This window comes from Carcharodon carcharias, chromosome 13 (genome assembly GCF_017639515.1).
Source record: "Carcharodon carcharias isolate sCarCar2 chromosome 13, sCarCar2.pri, whole genome shotgun sequence".
NCBI classification, from domain to species: Eukaryota; Metazoa; Chordata; class Chondrichthyes; order Lamniformes; family Lamnidae; genus Carcharodon; species Carcharodon carcharias.
This window is the reverse complement of record NC_054479.1, coordinates 133,515,133-133,531,921: the sequence shown is the minus strand read 5'-3', so window position 1 is coordinate 133,531,921 and position 16,789 is coordinate 133,515,133. Positions and strand designations below refer to the sequence as shown.

At 52.9% G+C, this 16,789-nt stretch overlaps 1 protein-coding gene across 1 annotated transcript in view; it reads left to right on the top strand.

The window, feature by feature from the left end:
* fbxo18 (F-box DNA helicase 1) overlaps window positions 1-16,789 on the top strand; it is a 51,836-nt gene that overhangs the window by 2,514 nt on the left and 32,533 nt on the right. The window contains exons 3-8 of the mRNA XM_041202075.1: window positions 1,803-2,482; window positions 3,411-3,541; window positions 6,539-6,674; window positions 12,350-12,540; window positions 14,171-14,272; window positions 16,297-16,394. Of these exons, the coding sequence (XP_041058009.1) occupies window positions 1,803-2,482; window positions 3,411-3,541; window positions 6,539-6,674; window positions 12,350-12,540; window positions 14,171-14,272; window positions 16,297-16,394 (1,338 nt within the window). The remainder of the gene's footprint in view (window positions 1-1,802; window positions 2,483-3,410; window positions 3,542-6,538; window positions 6,675-12,349; window positions 12,541-14,170; window positions 14,273-16,296; window positions 16,395-16,789) is intronic.

Here is a 16,789-nt window from a genome sequence, read left to right as displayed (position 1 = left end):
CATTCTGACCTGGAACTATATCCTTGTTCCTTCACTATCGCTGGGTCAAAATCCTGGAACTCCCTCCCAAACAGCACCTTGGGTGCGCCTACACCACATGGCCTGCAGCGGTTCAAGCCAGCGGCTCAACATCACCTTCTCAAGGGCAATTAGAGATGGGCAACAAATGCTGGCCTTGCCAGCGATGTCCACATCCCATTGATGAATTTTTTTTTAAAAAAAAAAGTGATCAATGTATTATCAGCTGCTTTTGCTGGGATACCTGAACTCTTTCCATCGGTTGCAATCCGGTTATTTCCGGCAGCTTAGCAACATTTTGATGTAGTGATAAACGAATCTCTTCCAACTGTTCTGTAGGATACTTAAGGGCAGAATCTTACATCCCGTGAGCGGGCACGCGCCTGACCTGATCGGATGAGTGCCCCGACATCATGGCGCACCCGCGTGATATTTCGCTCGGAGGGCGGGTGCAAAAGTCGAAAGCACGCCCACCGACTTCAAGCCCATTAAGCGGTTAAGCCCAATAGTCTGCAATTGCCTGCGTTTTTCGTGGCCCACCGAACCTTCTGGTAGGTGGACGAGGCGGCCTTTACATTTTTCACGAAACTTCCTCCAAGGGCAGGGATGAAATCTCCGTTAGGAAATAAAATTTAAAAAGCTGTCCCCGGATATTTATTTTTATGAGGTATCCTTTCAGGTGCCTGATTGTGATAAGTGGACTATTTTTTTTTTTGCAGCTTTTTAGTGCTTCATTTCATTATTTGCAGGTCTACAGCACCCTGAGGCAGCTGTCTGCCTTCAGGGAGCTTTCTCGAAGTGCTCACCAGCACCCGCAGTGATGTCGTTGCCCACCCACTCGCTCTCTTCCCCCCCCACCACCACCACCACCACCACCACCACCACCACCCCCCACCCGCCGATCGCGCTGAACTTTTCAGCACACGTTTCAGGCTGGCTGGCGGTTGATTGGCCAGCCAGTGTAAGATCGCGGTTGGGGGCCGACCGGGGTCCGTTTCCAGGCCGCTCTCGGGCCCACCGATCTCGTGCGCCTGACAACCGAAAAACTTAGGCCTAAAGTCCCCTGGCAACTACCTGACGAAGTGCAGGGGAGTTCTGACCACACTTCCTTCTTCATCCAGTGCCACCAAAAACAAGCTGGTCATTTATTTGTCATATTAGTGGGGTCTTTGTGTCCAACCTAGCTGCCACATTTGTCCGCACAGCAGTAGCTGAACTTCAGTGTTGTATGTGAAATACTTTGGAATATTTTTGAGCGATATGATTTAAAAATAAAAAGACTTGCAATTCTATAGCTCCTTTCGTGATGTTAGAATGTCCGAAAGTGCTTTACGGTGAGTGTAGTCGCTGTTGTAACTTAGGAAACATGGCAGTTGGCTTGTGCACAACAAGCTCCTACAAACAGCAATTTGATATTGACTGGCTAATCTACTTTAATGATGTTGATTACGGGACAAATATCGGCCAAGCCATGGGGAAAACACCTTCATTCTTCAAATAGTGCCATTGGGATTGTTTACACCCAACTGAGAGGGAAAACGGGATCTCACTTTAATGTCCTATCTGAAAGACGGCATCTGTGACCAGTGCTGCATTCCCTCAGTACAGCATTGGATTGCCAACCTAGATTTTGTGCTCAGGTCTCTGGAGTGGGACTTGAACCCACAATCTTTTGACTCAAAGTTGAGAGTGCTGCCAAATGAACCATGGCTGACCCTGCACTAAACTGATAAGATACTACATAATTTCTTAGATATTTATCTTTTTTTTTCCCTCCTGTACAGACAGACGAGGCAAACGGAAACATCTTAATCCGTCGGACTGTTGGTCCTTGAGCAATAGTAGTGAGGGTGCTTTCTCGCTGACCCAACCGTTCACCTATACAGGCACCAATGGAGGTTTGAACAGGGGCCTCTGCCCAAGGGACAGGAAGGATAGAAGGACTGCACCCCGGTTGTACCCACTCCAAAAGCAGTGGGCGCACAATGCCAAGAGGCCATCAGAAGATGCAACCACTGCCAAAGCCATTGTTGGTCCAACATCCTCCAAGGTGGATTCCGTTTTTGACCCTGAAGATTTTCTTTCCAATGACTTGTGTGCTGAAAGCAACGTGCTGGCTCTGAATTCAAAGTCCAGTGGAGAGCACTGTGCCCTGTTGCTGAGAAGCCCAAACAAGGCTGGTGATGCAGCCTGGGACGGTTGTACAAAGAGGCCCAGCTTTGAAGATGCCCCCACCACCCAGCAATGGAATTGGGTTGAAAGTGATGAACTGGAGGTAGATCCTCTCCCGGACTCTTACTTTGGATTACTGGGATGCACGCGTTCCCATACCCTGCCTTCTGGCCACTTCAGCCAGCTGCCCGATGAAGTCCTCAGGACTGTGTTCTTTTATCTGCCAGCAGGGGACTTGTATCACCTCAGCTCGGTCTGTCAGCAATGGCAGCGTGTTATCAGTGACCCAATGGTAAATCCTGGCTTCTTCTATCACCTGTTTGATCATAATATTCTTTTTGAAATCGCCCCTCCAATTTTCTCCTTCCTGCAGCCATTGATCCCAGAGCAGGGTTAGGTCACGGACTAATGTCCGCCTGCCTGCAAATAACTTCATACAAGTACCAATTCTTCACCTGGGAGCTGAGATAGGGAGCATTTGGAGAGCTATTTAATTGGGTAGAGGAATGATGGTCTAACTGGAGCCTAACCCTGTCCTCACCTGATGCCTGCCCATGTATTTTCCAGCAGAGGTATCTGGACTTTGGGCTGATTGTCCCTTCCCACCCACACCTCCTCCAATACAGTGGGAGGTGATGCAAATTGTATTCCTCCCCACTGACTACCCCAGCTGGTTAATCACAGACTGGAGGCGGATTTCACCTCTGGCTTTTTTTGCCTGCAATTCAACTAGCCTATCGCCAGTCATCACCATGAACATGTGACTTTACCAAAATGGCTATTCCTATTGTGCTCAGTTGGGTGCAGCACATGGGGTTTGTTAATATTGGAATTGTAACCCAGCAACAATGGACACCCCCTAGGGGAGAGAGAACTGATTTAAAAAAACACATTTTGATCCATTTTACTATTGGAGAAGCTGTTCTGCAATAGGTTAAATGTCACCTCAAACCTATTTTACTTTCCGACTGCATTAAATGTTATGGGAATGTTTTGAGTTAAAATAGTGGGAGCCTTGGGAGGAGGGGAGCAGATACTAAGTGGGAAGACTAGATCATGTCTGCACGATTCCCTCCACATGAAGTTCCTGATCTCAATGCTGCTGTTAGAGGAGCTCAGAGCAGGTGGGGACCATTCCCTGAGAGGAAAGACAGAGGTGGAATAGCAAAATGCATTTTTATTTCTAATGGATTGTTTCTTCTCTGAATCTGGTTTCACAGTTTGTACCGTATAAGAAGTTGTACTATCGATATAGGAAGGGAGAAGAAAGTGCGGTGAAGGAGGTTGATCTGATCCTGAAGGAAAATAATATTAAAAAGGAAAATGAACTTTGTGTGTTGCATCTCATAAGGTGAGTGTTCAGAGTACCAAGCACTTGGATTCTAGCTATAGCTGTATGGGTCACTATATCTAGAATAATTGGACATTTAACTGGACAAAACTGAGAGGATGTATTTATCGGGAAAGTTTGAACAGGCTAGGACTCTTTTTTTGTTTCCGAAAAAAGGCGACTGAGGGGTTGAGCTGATAAGAGGCCTTTAAAATTCTGGAATGGTTTGATGGGGTCATTGTGGAGAAAATGCCTCCATTCTGGGGAGACCAAAACTAAAGTTACAAAGAGATCCAATAGGGAATTTGGGAGAAACTTCCTTTTCCAGAGAATGGCTAGAATGTGAAACTTGCTACCACGAGGAGTAGCTGAGGCGAATAGCATTGATCTATTTAAGGGGAAACTAGATGGCCAGATAAACGCGAGGGGGAAAGAAATAGAGGGTGCTGCTGTTGGGTTTGATAGAGAGCGGGAGAATGCACATGTGACTGCGTTGTTGATTCTATATAATATATATAATAATTTATATTCTGTAATATATAATTCAAAATGACCGTTTTATGTCCACCTGAACTGTGAAAATGCTCTGCAGCTATAAATTTTGAGTTGTGCTTGGTAAAAGATGCTGGTGATTACAGGTCTGTAGCTATTGGTCAAGAGCTGATGGATCTAGGATATTGCGTAAGGTGCAGATCAATTGCTAAAAAAGAGAATAATCATGAACTGGAGGAGCCTCAGCCTGTGGCTCAGCAGATGTGTTCACACCGCTTCACCCACATGCATTTCCCAGGAATTATGTAATTGAATTCCAGATGTTTCTGTTCATCCATATCATTCAGCATCTTTTCACTGAGCCATTTCTTACCCACATGGCAAAGTGTAGGAATGTTCTACTGAGCCACAGGCATTAACTCCTTCACTTCATAATTGGGCATTTGAAATGCTCATTTTGTGTCCATCTGGCCTGTGGGAAACCATCTGTGGCTACAAAGGACGTTTAATTGAGTTCTTTTTTAAACTATGAAGGGTTTTGTTAGCGTGAATGAAGAAATATTCTTTCCCCTGGCTAGGAAATTAGTGAAAGGGATTACTAATTTTAAATTGTCCCAATGAGTGGGGAGAAAGTTTAGGAGGAATGTCTACCATTAGAGGGATTTGAGAGTATTGCTTTGTTATAGGCAGTAGTCAAAGTAGACACCATTGCATCTCATTATTGGAAAATGCTTTCTTGTCCTTTCTCCTTGAGAGAGTGTACGGTACGGGAGAATATGGGTTAGGAGTCAGATGGGGAAAGAAAGAGCAGGGGGAGCAGTGGTGAGGCGGGGAGAGAGCGGGGGAGCAATGGTGAGATGAGGAGAGAGCACGGGGAGCAATGGTGAGATGGAGGGAGAGCAGCGTGGGAGCAATGGTGAGATGGGGAGAGAGAGCGGGGGAGCAATGGTGAGGCGGGGAGAGAGCAACGGGGGAGCAATGGTGAGGCAGGGGGAGAGAGCAGCAGGGGAGCAATGGTGAGGCGGGGGGAGAGCAATGGTGAGGCATGGGGAGAGCAGCAGGGGAGCAATGGTGAGGCGGGGAGAGCAGCGGGGGAGCAATGGTGAGGCGGGGAGAGCAGCGGGGGAGCAATGGTGAGGCGGGAGAGCAGCGGGGGAGCAATGGTGAGGTGGGGAGAGAGCAGCAGTAGAGCAATGGTGAGGTGGGGAGAGAGCAGCAGTAGAGCAATGGTGAGGTGGGGAGAGAGCAGCAGGGGAGCAATGGTGAGGTGGGGAGAGAGCAGCAGGGGAGCAATGGTGAGGTGGGGAGAGAGCAGCGGGAGCAATGGTGAGGCGGGGATAGCAGCTGGGGAGCAATGGTGAGACGGGGAGAGAGCAGCAGGGGAGCAATGGTGAGACGGGGAGAGAGCAGCAGGGGAGCAATGGTGAGACGGGGAGAGAGCAGCAGGGGAGCCATGGTGAGACGGGGAGAGAGCAGCAGGGGAGCCATGGTGAGACGGGGAGAGAGCAGCAGGGGAGCCATGGTGAGACGGGGAGAGAGCAGCAGGGGAGCCATGGTGAGACGGGGAGAGAGCAGCAGGGGAGCAATGGTGAGACGGGGAGAGAGCAGCAGGGGAGCAATGGTGAGGTGGGGAGAGAGCAGGGGGAGCAATGGTGAGGCGGGGAGAGCAGCGGGGGAGCAATGGTGAGACGGGGAGAGAGAGTGGGGGAGCAATGGTGAGACGGGGAGAGAGCAGCAGGGGAGCAATGGTGAGACGGGGGAGAGAGCAACGGAGGAGCAATGGTGAGACGAGGAGAGAGCAACGGGAGAGCAATGGTGAGGCGGGGAGAGAGGAACAGGGGGAGCAATGGTGAGGCGGGGAGAGAGGAACAGGAGGAGCAATGGTGAGGCGGGGAGAGAGGAACAGGGGGAGCAATGGTGAGGCGGGGAGAGAGGAACAGGGGGAGCAGTGGTGAGGTGGGGAGAGAACAAATGACGGTGACATAGAGGTAATTTCACTGAACTGATAATCCAGAGGCTCAGACTAATGTTCTGGTGACAAGGGTTCAAATCCCACTACGGCGACTGGTGGAATTTAACTGCGGATAATAATCTGGAATTGAAAAGCTAGTCTCAGTAACAGTAATCATGAAACTATTTTCGATTGTCCTAAAAACCCATCTGGTTCACTAAGGCCCTTTAGGGAAGGAAATCTGCCTTCCTTGCCTGATCTGGCCTGCATGTGACTCCTGACCCACAGCAATGTGGTTGACTCTTCACTGCCCTCTGTAATGGTGTGGCAAGCCAGTCAGCTCAAGGGCAGTTAGGGATGGGCAACAAATGCTGGCCTTGCCAGCGATGCCCACATCCCATGAAGGAAACTCTTTATGGACAGATTACGTAATCCACACTGGGGAGCTGGAAAGCACCAAGTAAATTCCAGTGTCGAGAAATGTTCCTGTCCCGCTCCACGATATAATCCCTCCGCCTTTGTCTGATTAAACTTTTTTTTTGTGTCTTTGTCACATTTTTTATTTTGAAATTTAGATATATGGCATCTTTCCAGAACGGTTTGTCTGTGAACTTTGAAGCCGTCTTGAGTTGCCTTAAAGACCACCCTCTTTTCAAGCAAGCCGAAGCATCTGTGGCTCAGACGCTGTCTAATTTGGCCAAAGCAGCTGGGGTATGTCTCCTGTGTGTTCCTCTTCCTTCCTCTCATTTCGTGCCGTGCTGGCTTCTCGAGTTAATTCAAATATTGTTTTTTTTTTTGGGGAGGGGGCAGGGTGGTGAGGTGTATTCCTGTGCACAGTTTCCCCACTCATGAACAACAACAACAATTCGCATTTCTGCAGAGCCTTTAATGTCAAAAAAACATCCCAAGGGGGGGGTGGGGGAGGGGGGGTGTTGGGGGGGAGGAGGGGGTGGGGGAGAGGGGGGTGGGGGGGTAGGGGGAGGAGGGGGTGGGGGAGGGGGGGGTGGGGGAGAGGGGGGTGGGGGGGTAGGGGGAGGAGGGGGTGGGGGAGGGGGGGGTGGGGGAGGAGGGGGTGGGGGGAGAGGGGGGTGGGGGGGTAGGGGGAGGAGGGGGTGGGGGAGGGGGGGGTGGGGGAGGAGGGGGGTGGGGGGAGAGGGGGGTGGGGGGGTAGGGGGAGGAGGGGGTGGGGGGGGTGGGGGAGGAGGGGGTGGGGGAGGAGGGGGTGGGGGAGGAGGGGGGTGGGGGGGTAGGGGGGAGGAGGGGGGGGGGTGGGGGGGTGTGGGGGGGAGGGAGGGTGTGGGGGGGAGGAGGGGGGGTGTGGGAGGGGGGAGGGGGGGTGTGGGAGGGGGGAGGGGGGGTGTGGGGGGAGGAGGGGGGTGTGGGGGGGAGGAGGGGGGGTGTGGGAGGGGGGAGGGGGGTGTGGGGGGAGGAGGGGGGGTGTGGGAGGGGGGGAGGGGGGGTGTGGGGGGGGAGGGGGGGGGTGTGGGAGGGGGGAGGGGGGTGTGGGGGGGCGGAGGGGGGTGTGGGGGGAGGAGGGGGGGTGTGGGAGGGGGGGAGGGGGGGGTGTGGGGGGGAGGAGGGGGGGTGTGGGAGGGGGGGTGTGGGAGGGGGGAGGGGGGGTGTGGGGGGGAGGAGGGGGGTGTGGGAGGGGGGAGGGGGGGTGTGGGGGGGAGGAGGGGGGGTGTGGGAGGGGGGTGTGGGGGGGGAGGAGGGGGGGTGTGGGGAGGGGGGTGTGGGGGGGAGGAGGGGGGGTGTGGGAGGGGGGTGTGGGGGGGAGGAGGGGGGGTGTGGGAGGGGAGAGGGGGGGTGTGGGGGGGAGAGGGTGTGGGGGGGAGGAGGGGGGGTGTGGGGGGGAGGAGGGGGGTGTGGGGGGAGAGGGTGTGGGGGGGAGGAGGGGGGGTGTGGGGGGGAGGAGGGGGGGTGTGGGGGGGAGGAGGGGGGTGTGGGAGGGGGGAGGGGGGTGTGGGGGGGAGGAGGGGGGGGTGTGGGAGGGGGGTGTGGGGGGGAGGAGGGGGGGTGTGGGAGGGGGGTGTGGGGGGGAGGAGGGGGGGTGTGGGAGGGGGGTGTGGGGGGGAGGAGGGGGGGTGTGGGAGGGGAGAGGGGGGTGTGGGGGGGAGAGGGTGTGGGGGGGAGGAGGGGGGGTGTGGGGGGGAGAGGGTGTGGGGGGGAGGAGGGGGGGTGTGGGGGGGAGGAGGGGGGGTGTGGGGGGGGAGAGGGTGTGGGGGGGAGGAGGGGGGGTGTGGGGGGGGAGGAGGGGGGGTGTGGGGGGGAGAGGGTGTGGGGGGGAGGAGGGGGGGTGTGGGGGGGAGGGGGTGTGGGGGGGAGGGGGTGTGGGGGAGGAAGGAGGGGGGGTGTGGGGGGGAGAGGGTGTGGGGGGAGGAGGGGGGGTGTGGGGGGGAGGAGTGGGGGTGTGGGGGGGAGGAGGGGGTGTGGGGTGGAGGGGGTGTGGGGGAGGAGGGAGGGGGGGTGTGGGGGGGAGGGGGTGTGGGGGAGGGGGGAGGGGGGGTGTGGGGGGGAGGGGGTGTGGGGGAGGGGGGAGGGGGGGTGTGGGGGGGAGGGGGGAGGGGGGGTGTGGGGGGGAGGAGGGAGTGTGGGAGGGAGGAGGGGGTGTGGGAGGGGGGTGTGGGGGTGTGGGGGGGAGGAGGGGGGTGTGGGAGGGGGGTGTGGGGGGGAGGAGGGGGGGTGTGGGAGGGGGGTGTGGGGGGGAGGAAGGGGGGTGTGGGGGGGGGGGAGGAGGGGGTGGGGGAGGGGGGAGGAGGGTGTGGGGGGGGAGGAGGGGGTGTGGGAGGGGGGAGGTGGGGGAGGGGGGAGGGGGGTGTGGGGGGAGGAAGGGGTGTGGGAGGGGGGAGGAGGGGGTGTGGGAGGGGGGAGGAGGGTGTGGGGGAGGGGGGTGGGGGTGTGGGAGGGGGGGGTGGGGGGGGGGGGGGGGAGGAGGGGGGGTGGGGGGGAGGAGGGGGTGTGGGGGGGTGGGGGGGGAGGAGGGAGGGTGGGGGGGTGGGGGGGAGGAGGGGGTGTGGGGGGGTGGGGGGGAGGAGGGAGGGTGGGGGGAGGAGGGGGTGTGGGGGGGAGGAGGGGGGGTGGGGGGGAGGGGGGAGGAGGGGGGGTGGGGGTGTGTGGGGGGGAGGAGGGGGTGGGGAGGGGGGAGGAGTGGGGGGGAGGGGGAGGGGGGAGGAGGGGGGTGGGGGGGAGGGGGAGGGGGGGTGTAGGGGGAGGTGAGGGGGGAGGGGGGGTTGGGGGGAGGGGGGGAGGGGGGGTGTAGGGGGAGGTGTGGGGGGGAGGGGAGGTGTGGGGGGGAGGGGAGGAGGGGGGGGGAGGGGAGGAGGGGGGGGAGGGGAGGAGGGGGTGTAGGGGGAGGTGTGGGGGGGAGGGGAGGAGGGGGGGTGTAGGGGGAGGGGGGGAGGGGGGTTGGGGGGGAGGGGGGTGTGGTGGAGGAGGGGGTTGGGGTGGTGGAGGAGGGGGTTGGGGTGGTGGTGGTGGTGGTGGGGCAGGGGGGTTGGGGGGGAGGGGCGGTTGGGTGGGGTGGTGGGGGGGGATGGGGGGTCGGGGGGGTGGTGGGGGGGGTCGGCGGGGGTGGTGGTGGGGGGGGTTGGTGGGGGGATGGGGGGGGGTGGGGGGGGTTGGTGGGGGGATGGGGGGGTCGGGGGGGTGGTGGGGGGGATGGGGGGTTGGGGGAGGGAGGGGGGGTTGGGATGATGGGGGGTTGGGGGAGGGAGGGGAGGGGGGAGAGGGGGGGTTGGGGGGGTGGTGGGGGAGGGGTGGTGGTGGGGAGGAGGGGTGGTGGTGGGGAGGAAGGGGGTTGGGGGAGGGGGAGTGGTGGGTGGGTGGTGAGTGGTGGGGGTGGGGGGGGAGGAGGGGTGGTGAGTGGGGGGAGGAGGGGGGGTGGTGAGTGGGGGGGGGAGGCGGGGTGGTGAGTGGTGGGGGAGGGGGGTGGGGGGGTGGTGAGTGGTGGGGGAGAGGGGGGTGGTGGGGGGGAGGGGGCGATGGAGGGGGGTGTGGGGGGTGTGTGGGTGGGATGGAGGGGGTGGTGAGGGGGGGATGGAGGGGGGGTGCGGGGATCAGCCATATAAACACTGTGGCTACAAAAGCAGGTCAGAGGCTAGGAATCCTGTGACGAGTAACTCACCACCTAATTGGTGTAGGAAGGCAGTACGTGATAAGGATGTATGCGTTGGCTGAATAATAGCAAGAGCATGGGACAGGTCATGTGATGAAATCTTCAGGGTTGCATTTGGAAAAGTCTACATCATATAATGAATGGTACTAATTGTCCTTGAAATGACCAGGCCAGGCGATTTCAGAGGGCGATTAAGAGCCAACCACATTGCTGTGGGTCTGGAGTCACTTGTAGGCCAGAACAAGTGAAGACAGCAGATTTCCTTCCCTAAAGGACATTAGCAAACCAGATGGGTTTTTACGACAATCGTTGATAGTTTCATGGTCACCATTACTAAGACTAGCTTTATATTCCAGATTTATTAATTGAATTCAAGTTCTAACAGCTGCCCCAGAGCATTAGCCTGGGCCTGTGGATTGCTAGTCCAGTGACATTACCACAACGCTATCGTCTTCCCCCAGATTATAATACATAATGGAACAATTTACATTTCATACAATATACAGTCTTGAAAGTGTCCTTGAATTGCATTGATTGTGCATACAACCATGCATTAACTCTGCTTTGAGTAATCATGGCTTTAAAAAGGGAACTGGATAAACCCCTGGAGAGAGAGTCTCCCAGGCTGCGGGGAAAAGATAGGGGATAGGGCCTAGCAGAGTTGCTCCTACAAAGAGCCAGTTCAGAAAAGACAGGCCGAATGATCTCCTCCTGTGCTATAACCATCCTTTGATTCTAATCTAACGTTTCCAATGTGGGTTATATGCCTGACCTCTAATTCTACCGTTCCTCTCCATCAAAATAACTTGTCCAAGCTGTGTTTACTCTCTCCATTATTTTACAAGCCTCAAGCAAATTTTCTCTAAGGTAACCTTAACTCTTGGAGTTGTGTCGGGTTAGGAAATTATTCTGCTCCTCCTCCATACATTTGGGTTGTTACACAGTGCATATGGAGCAAATCAGGACATAGTACTCTTGCACAGTTCGGTAGAATATGCAGCACTGAAACGGGCCATTCAGCCAACCCATCCATGCCAGCACTTACGCTCCACCTAAGCAACCTCCCATCCTTCCTCATCAAACTCAATCATCATTGCCCCCTGTTCCCTTCTCCTTTCTTCTTAAGCGCAGTTATGTTAAAGCTTTAGTTAGCCTAAATTTAGTACTCGTCATTTTCAAACTCTGGTGATAATAGTGCAGCCTAAAACCCATTCTTTCAACCATCTCAGTCTACCTGAGAATCTGTGATGAGTAATCGGCTATTGCCCCGGAGAGAAGATTAAAGAGAGATTTGATAGAATTGTTCAAAATTCTGAAGGGTTTCAATAAAGTAAATAAGGAGAAACTGCTTTCAGGGACAGAAGAATCGATGAGCAGACGGCAGAGATTTAAAGTAATTGGCAAAAGAGCATGAGGAATTTTTGAGTTTTTATGACCTGGAAGGCACCGCCTGAAAGGGTGGTGGAAGCAGGTTCAACAGTGACTTTCAGAAGGGAATGGATTAATACTCAAAGGGGAAGACTTTGCAGGGCTCTCTGGAATGAACAGGGGAATGGGACTATTGGGATAGCTGATCTGTAACAGGCATGAAGGGCCGAACAACCTCCTTAAGCACTGTATCATTCAATGATTCTTCTCTGACCTCCTACGTCTAACAGATACCCCTGTACGATATAAACATGCCTGGAGCTCCCTATCTACCTAGGCTGTAAACTCCCTAAATCTCTCCTTCTCTCTACCTTTCACTATCCCTATTTAAGAAGCTCTTGAAGCTTCAAAAGCATCATCTGGTCACCTGTCCTAATATTTACTTGTGTGGCTTGATGTCCAGTCTTATTTGGTAATCGCTCCTGTGAAGCATCTCGGCATGTTTTTTTTTTACTATGTCAAAGGTGCTACACAAATGCAAGTTGTTGTTGAAGTGGAGGGCCGCGAATACTGGGAAGGACAGTATTCCAGCGAGGAATCATCACGTGCTGGATAGGAATGGATAACAGAAAACAAAGTAAACCTTCAAACACTTCTCTCTTTTTGTACAAATGTTAATTCTCTTAACCTATTGAATGCCCAATATTTGTTCACACCCTTCCAGCCCACTCCATGATGTCACTGATCAGCATCAAAGACAAGTGGGGATTGAGATATGAAACTGGTTCAAGAGCTGAGCTGGAGATGTATGTTCATGGAAGCCACAATATTGCTCAGTTACTCTGCATCCATAAATATATAGAGAAAAAAACATGTCACGTTTGTATGTTTTTATATCATTCAGAGTACACATGTGTGGGCGGTACTGTCTGTGGTCGTTCTCCTGTCCTCTAGTGTAAAAGACATCCAGGGAGTGATTTCCTGTCTCCAGCAACCCCGTTCGACTCTGCCTCGAGCAGAGGTGACGGAGATCCTGTACTGCATGGCCACTTTGCTGTTTGCCTTGAGGGAGAGGGGCATCAATATCAGCAGCAGGTAGGGACAGGACTCCTATTATGGTCCCCTTTCTATAGCTTCTAATGCCTGCTTCAGGCCTTGGTAGCTGTTTATAGATCACATCATTCACTTCAGATGGACTATGTGCAGCTGTAGAGATGGGCAAAAGGAGGACTCCCTATCCCTTGTGTTTCTTGAATTGCCTTGTACGTCCATCCTATTTCCATTGCCCAAGTGTAGGAGACTGTTGGTTCCTGCTTTCTCTCCCTTTCCTCGTGATGATAGAATCTTATTATTCCCATTTTGATTGGCACCTGCTGTATTTTTTCTTTAAGAAAGGAATCTCTTCTGCTTACAAGAATAAGAGCATGGGAACACCTGCAAGTTCCCCTCCAGGCCACACATCATCCTGACTTGGAAATATATCGCCGTTCCTTCACTGTCACTGGGTCAGAATCCTGGAACTCCCTTCCTAACAGCACTGTGGGTGTACCTACACCACATGGACTGCAGTGGCTCAAAAAGGCGGCTGACCACCACCTTCTTGAGGGCACTTGGGGATGGGCAACAAACGCTGGCCTTGCCAGCAATGCGCACATGCCAGGAGCTAATTTAAAACAAACGTAGGAGCAGTGGGTGCCAGAGGACCACAGCTGAGAGCTCAGGCCATCTTGTGGCAGGATTCCCCCTCTGCACCGATGGACTGGAAGCTGTGACTGCGTGGATCTTTTGAAAACATCATAATGCCCCAGTGTGCGCCTCCATCTTGAGGCACCCTTGGCAATCTCCTGCCTACCCCGAGCGGTGCCCATCTCTCCCAGTGGGGCTCCTGGCAGGATATCGCTGGTGGGTCGTCCGGGCCTACAGCCTGAGGAACCCTCCTGCCATCTTTAGACAACAGCCGTGGAATTGGCCAGTTAAGCTGCCTCCTGCAAGATTGCGTCGGTGAAAATGCCCCTGACTCCTGAAGATAAACAATCAGCAGAAGCTTCTGACAATTGAAAATGCAAGGAAAATGGCGCAGCCAGTTCTTCAGCTGGTAAGTGCACCACCTTGTTGGCTTGAGCCAGGCGGTGAAAGTAACAGTTTGCGATTCCCAGTCTGCGGTAAAAATGAATTCAATAAGAACTGGTTACTTGGGCTGGGCCAAAAAAACGCTTATGTCATGTGTCTCCCTCAGGGACTGGACATTCTCTTCCTTCCCTTCCCACCACCACCACCTGCCTGACTTTCAGAGGTCCTTGTCTGTAAAAGCAGTTGCTTCTAGGATGAGCAATAATGCAGGCTGGCCCTCACCCTGAGAACAAAAATGCAGAAGTCACGATTTAATACAGAACACAGGTGCACAGTTTCTTGTTAATTGTGTACGACTGAACTTAGCTCAGTACTAAATTAGCAACAGGATGACTGATGTGGTTAATAATCACACTACTGCAGCAGTCCTAATCTTGGGGCGGATGATCTTCTGCTCTATATCTTAAATACGTTGTGCTTACCCTGGGGGTGTTTGATGCTGACACTGGGCGCTTGAACTCTTGAACATTCCCATTCTCCAACACTAACATTCCTAGCCTTGATGGGCATAAAATCCTCCTTGCACGGAGGAGAAAGCTTGTCTAACATTAAAGTTTAACTATGGTTCTAAACTATTTTTCTCCAAATGTTCCAGGATTCATTATAATCTGTTCTGTACGCTCTATTTGATGGAGAATCCAACCTGTATCAATAGAAAACACGTGAAGCACCTTCGCTCAGCTCAGGACTCTGGCAGGTGAACTGTTAAATGTTATGGATTTTAATTAGTTCAGAATTAATTGCATCAAGATTGATGCAATTTAGACTAAGCCATTGCTTTTGGAATGGATAAAGGGAATTTGTATTTACTGATTAAAAGCAAAATACAGCAGATGCCGGAAAACCGAAATAAAAAAAGAGCTAGAAATACTCAGCGTCCTGGCAGGAGCTGTGGAGAGAGAAACCGAGTTAATGTTTCGAGTTGAATAAGACTTCAGAAATGTGCTCTCGTGACAGGAGCAGAGTTGTATCCAGCTCGACATATTTGATTCACTCACAGCTCAGACTATTTGTTATTCTGATTCAGTTTTCTTTCACCAGCAAGTCCTGTCACTTCCCGACTGAACTGTGGCTCACCGCTTGAGGAAAAATTTAGCTCGCATCCGATGCTAACCCCACCTACCCCTGCCTCTTGTAAACTCGTGAAAAGTGAAGCTATCGTGGTCACAGAGATGCTAGTGGGTCAGAGCTCCCAAACTCCTCACGAAAGCTGATGAAAGAGACTGGAGCTTGTGTTAATGGCTGTGACTAATGATGTCCTCCGACACCCAGTTCTACCTCACCACCCACTTCCTCGACCCCCTCCACTGTGTCTAGATTGTCACTCTGCTTGTCTGACATACAATACTGGATGAGAAGTTTCCTCCAACTAAGTTTTAGGAAAACCGAAAGCATTGTTTTCAGCCCCCTCTGCACACTCCGTTCCCTAGCCCCTAATTCCATCCCTATCTATGGCAACTGTCTGAGGCTGAACTAGACTGTCCGCAGCTTTGGTCTCATGTTTGACCCCGAGGTGAGTGCCTGACCACCTACCTGCTCCATCACCAAGACTGTCTACTTCTACCTCTGCACCATTATCTGACTCCATCCCTGCCTCAGATCATCTGCTGAAACCTCGCCCATGCCTTTGTTCCCTATAGAGTTGCCTGTTACATTGCTCTGTTGGCAGGTCTCCCATCTTCCACTCTCCATAAGCTTGAGTTCACCCAAAACTCTGCCACCTGTATTCCAATTTGCACCGTCCTGTTCACCCCCCCCCCCCCCACCGTGCTCGCTGTTGTACATTGATTTCTGGCCTAGCAGTGCTTCAATTTTTTCAATTTTATCCTTGTTTACAAATCACTGCATGGCCTCGACCTTGCCCCATCTCTGTGACCTCCTGCAGATCTGCAGCCCTTCAAGATCTCTGCGCTTCTCCAACTCTGACCGATTTTCATCTTTCCACCATTGGTGGCCATACCATCAGCTGCCTCAGCCTTATGTTCCAGAATTCCTCCCTAAACTCTGTCTCTCTACCACTTTGAGATGCTTCTTTTAAAATCTATCTCTTTGCCCAACTGTTTGCTCACCTGCTCTAATATGACCTTACGTAACTCAATGCCAAATTTTGTTTGATTATGCTCCTGTGAAGCATCTCAGGACATTTTGTTGGGTTACAGACACCACATAAAGGCAAGTTGCTGTTGTTGACTCCACCTGGACCTGAGCAGCCTCCTTCAGCCTTGGATCCAAACTTTTTGAGTGTTAGGGAACCCCTACGTCTGGTCTATCGCTATTTGGAAAGCCTTTATCCATCATGGCCCTGCTCTTTCAAATTCTCCTCCTAAATATTCCACTAAGAGTTTAATAGCCACCCTAAAAACATTTCCTTGAACTTGCCTATCCCCATCTCTTGCAATTTTTCTCCCAATTCCTGTCTGGTATCTTCCTTCAACCCTGCACACCAACCCCCGCAAACCTTGTCTTTCCCTTTACCGCCACTCGCTATGTTAAAATAATAATGAGAGTTGGTTACAAGTGTTAATATTATCGTCTTAAACACATGCCCTGCTGCTCTATGCCAGGACCCAGAACAGCCATGCATTTTATCAATAATTTCAAACTTATAATATGTATAATGTGTGACTAACTAAAACAAGTTATACTTTGCATTTTACTTGATTATCTCAAAAGTTCTTTATAGTAGTTGGACAACACTGATCCACTTTCTTTTCAAAAAAGGCTTGAAATGCACAACATAAAATTGACTCCAGAGCAGCAGCAAATACTGAACCAGGAAACTGCCCCAGGACATCTGATTAAAATAGTGGGATTTGCAGGTGAGTAGAAAATAGGCAGAGCATTGGCAGTGGTTCAGGATGTGGAACTAATAGGAGAGGGCAGTAACCCCTCATCTAGCTTTGTTTTATTTGACACAAACCCTACCTATCCACTTTCTCTCAATTCCTTTCTTTGTCCTCTTCTTCTTACCTCTCTTTCTCTCCTCTTTTTTCCTCTTCCCCCCTCCTCTCCTCTCTTCCTCCCCTCCTCCCATCTCTCCTTGTATTTCTTTCTGCCCTCCACTCGTCCTCTGAATTTCCTCATGCTGTGTTGGTGGTGTGTTACGGTTCACTCAGGGTGTCTGAGTTGCTGTGGCAACAGGCACTTTTGCATGTATGTTGTAGCCTGGAGCTATGGATGGTGATGGTAGAGGCTCCATCGTTCTTTCCATCAC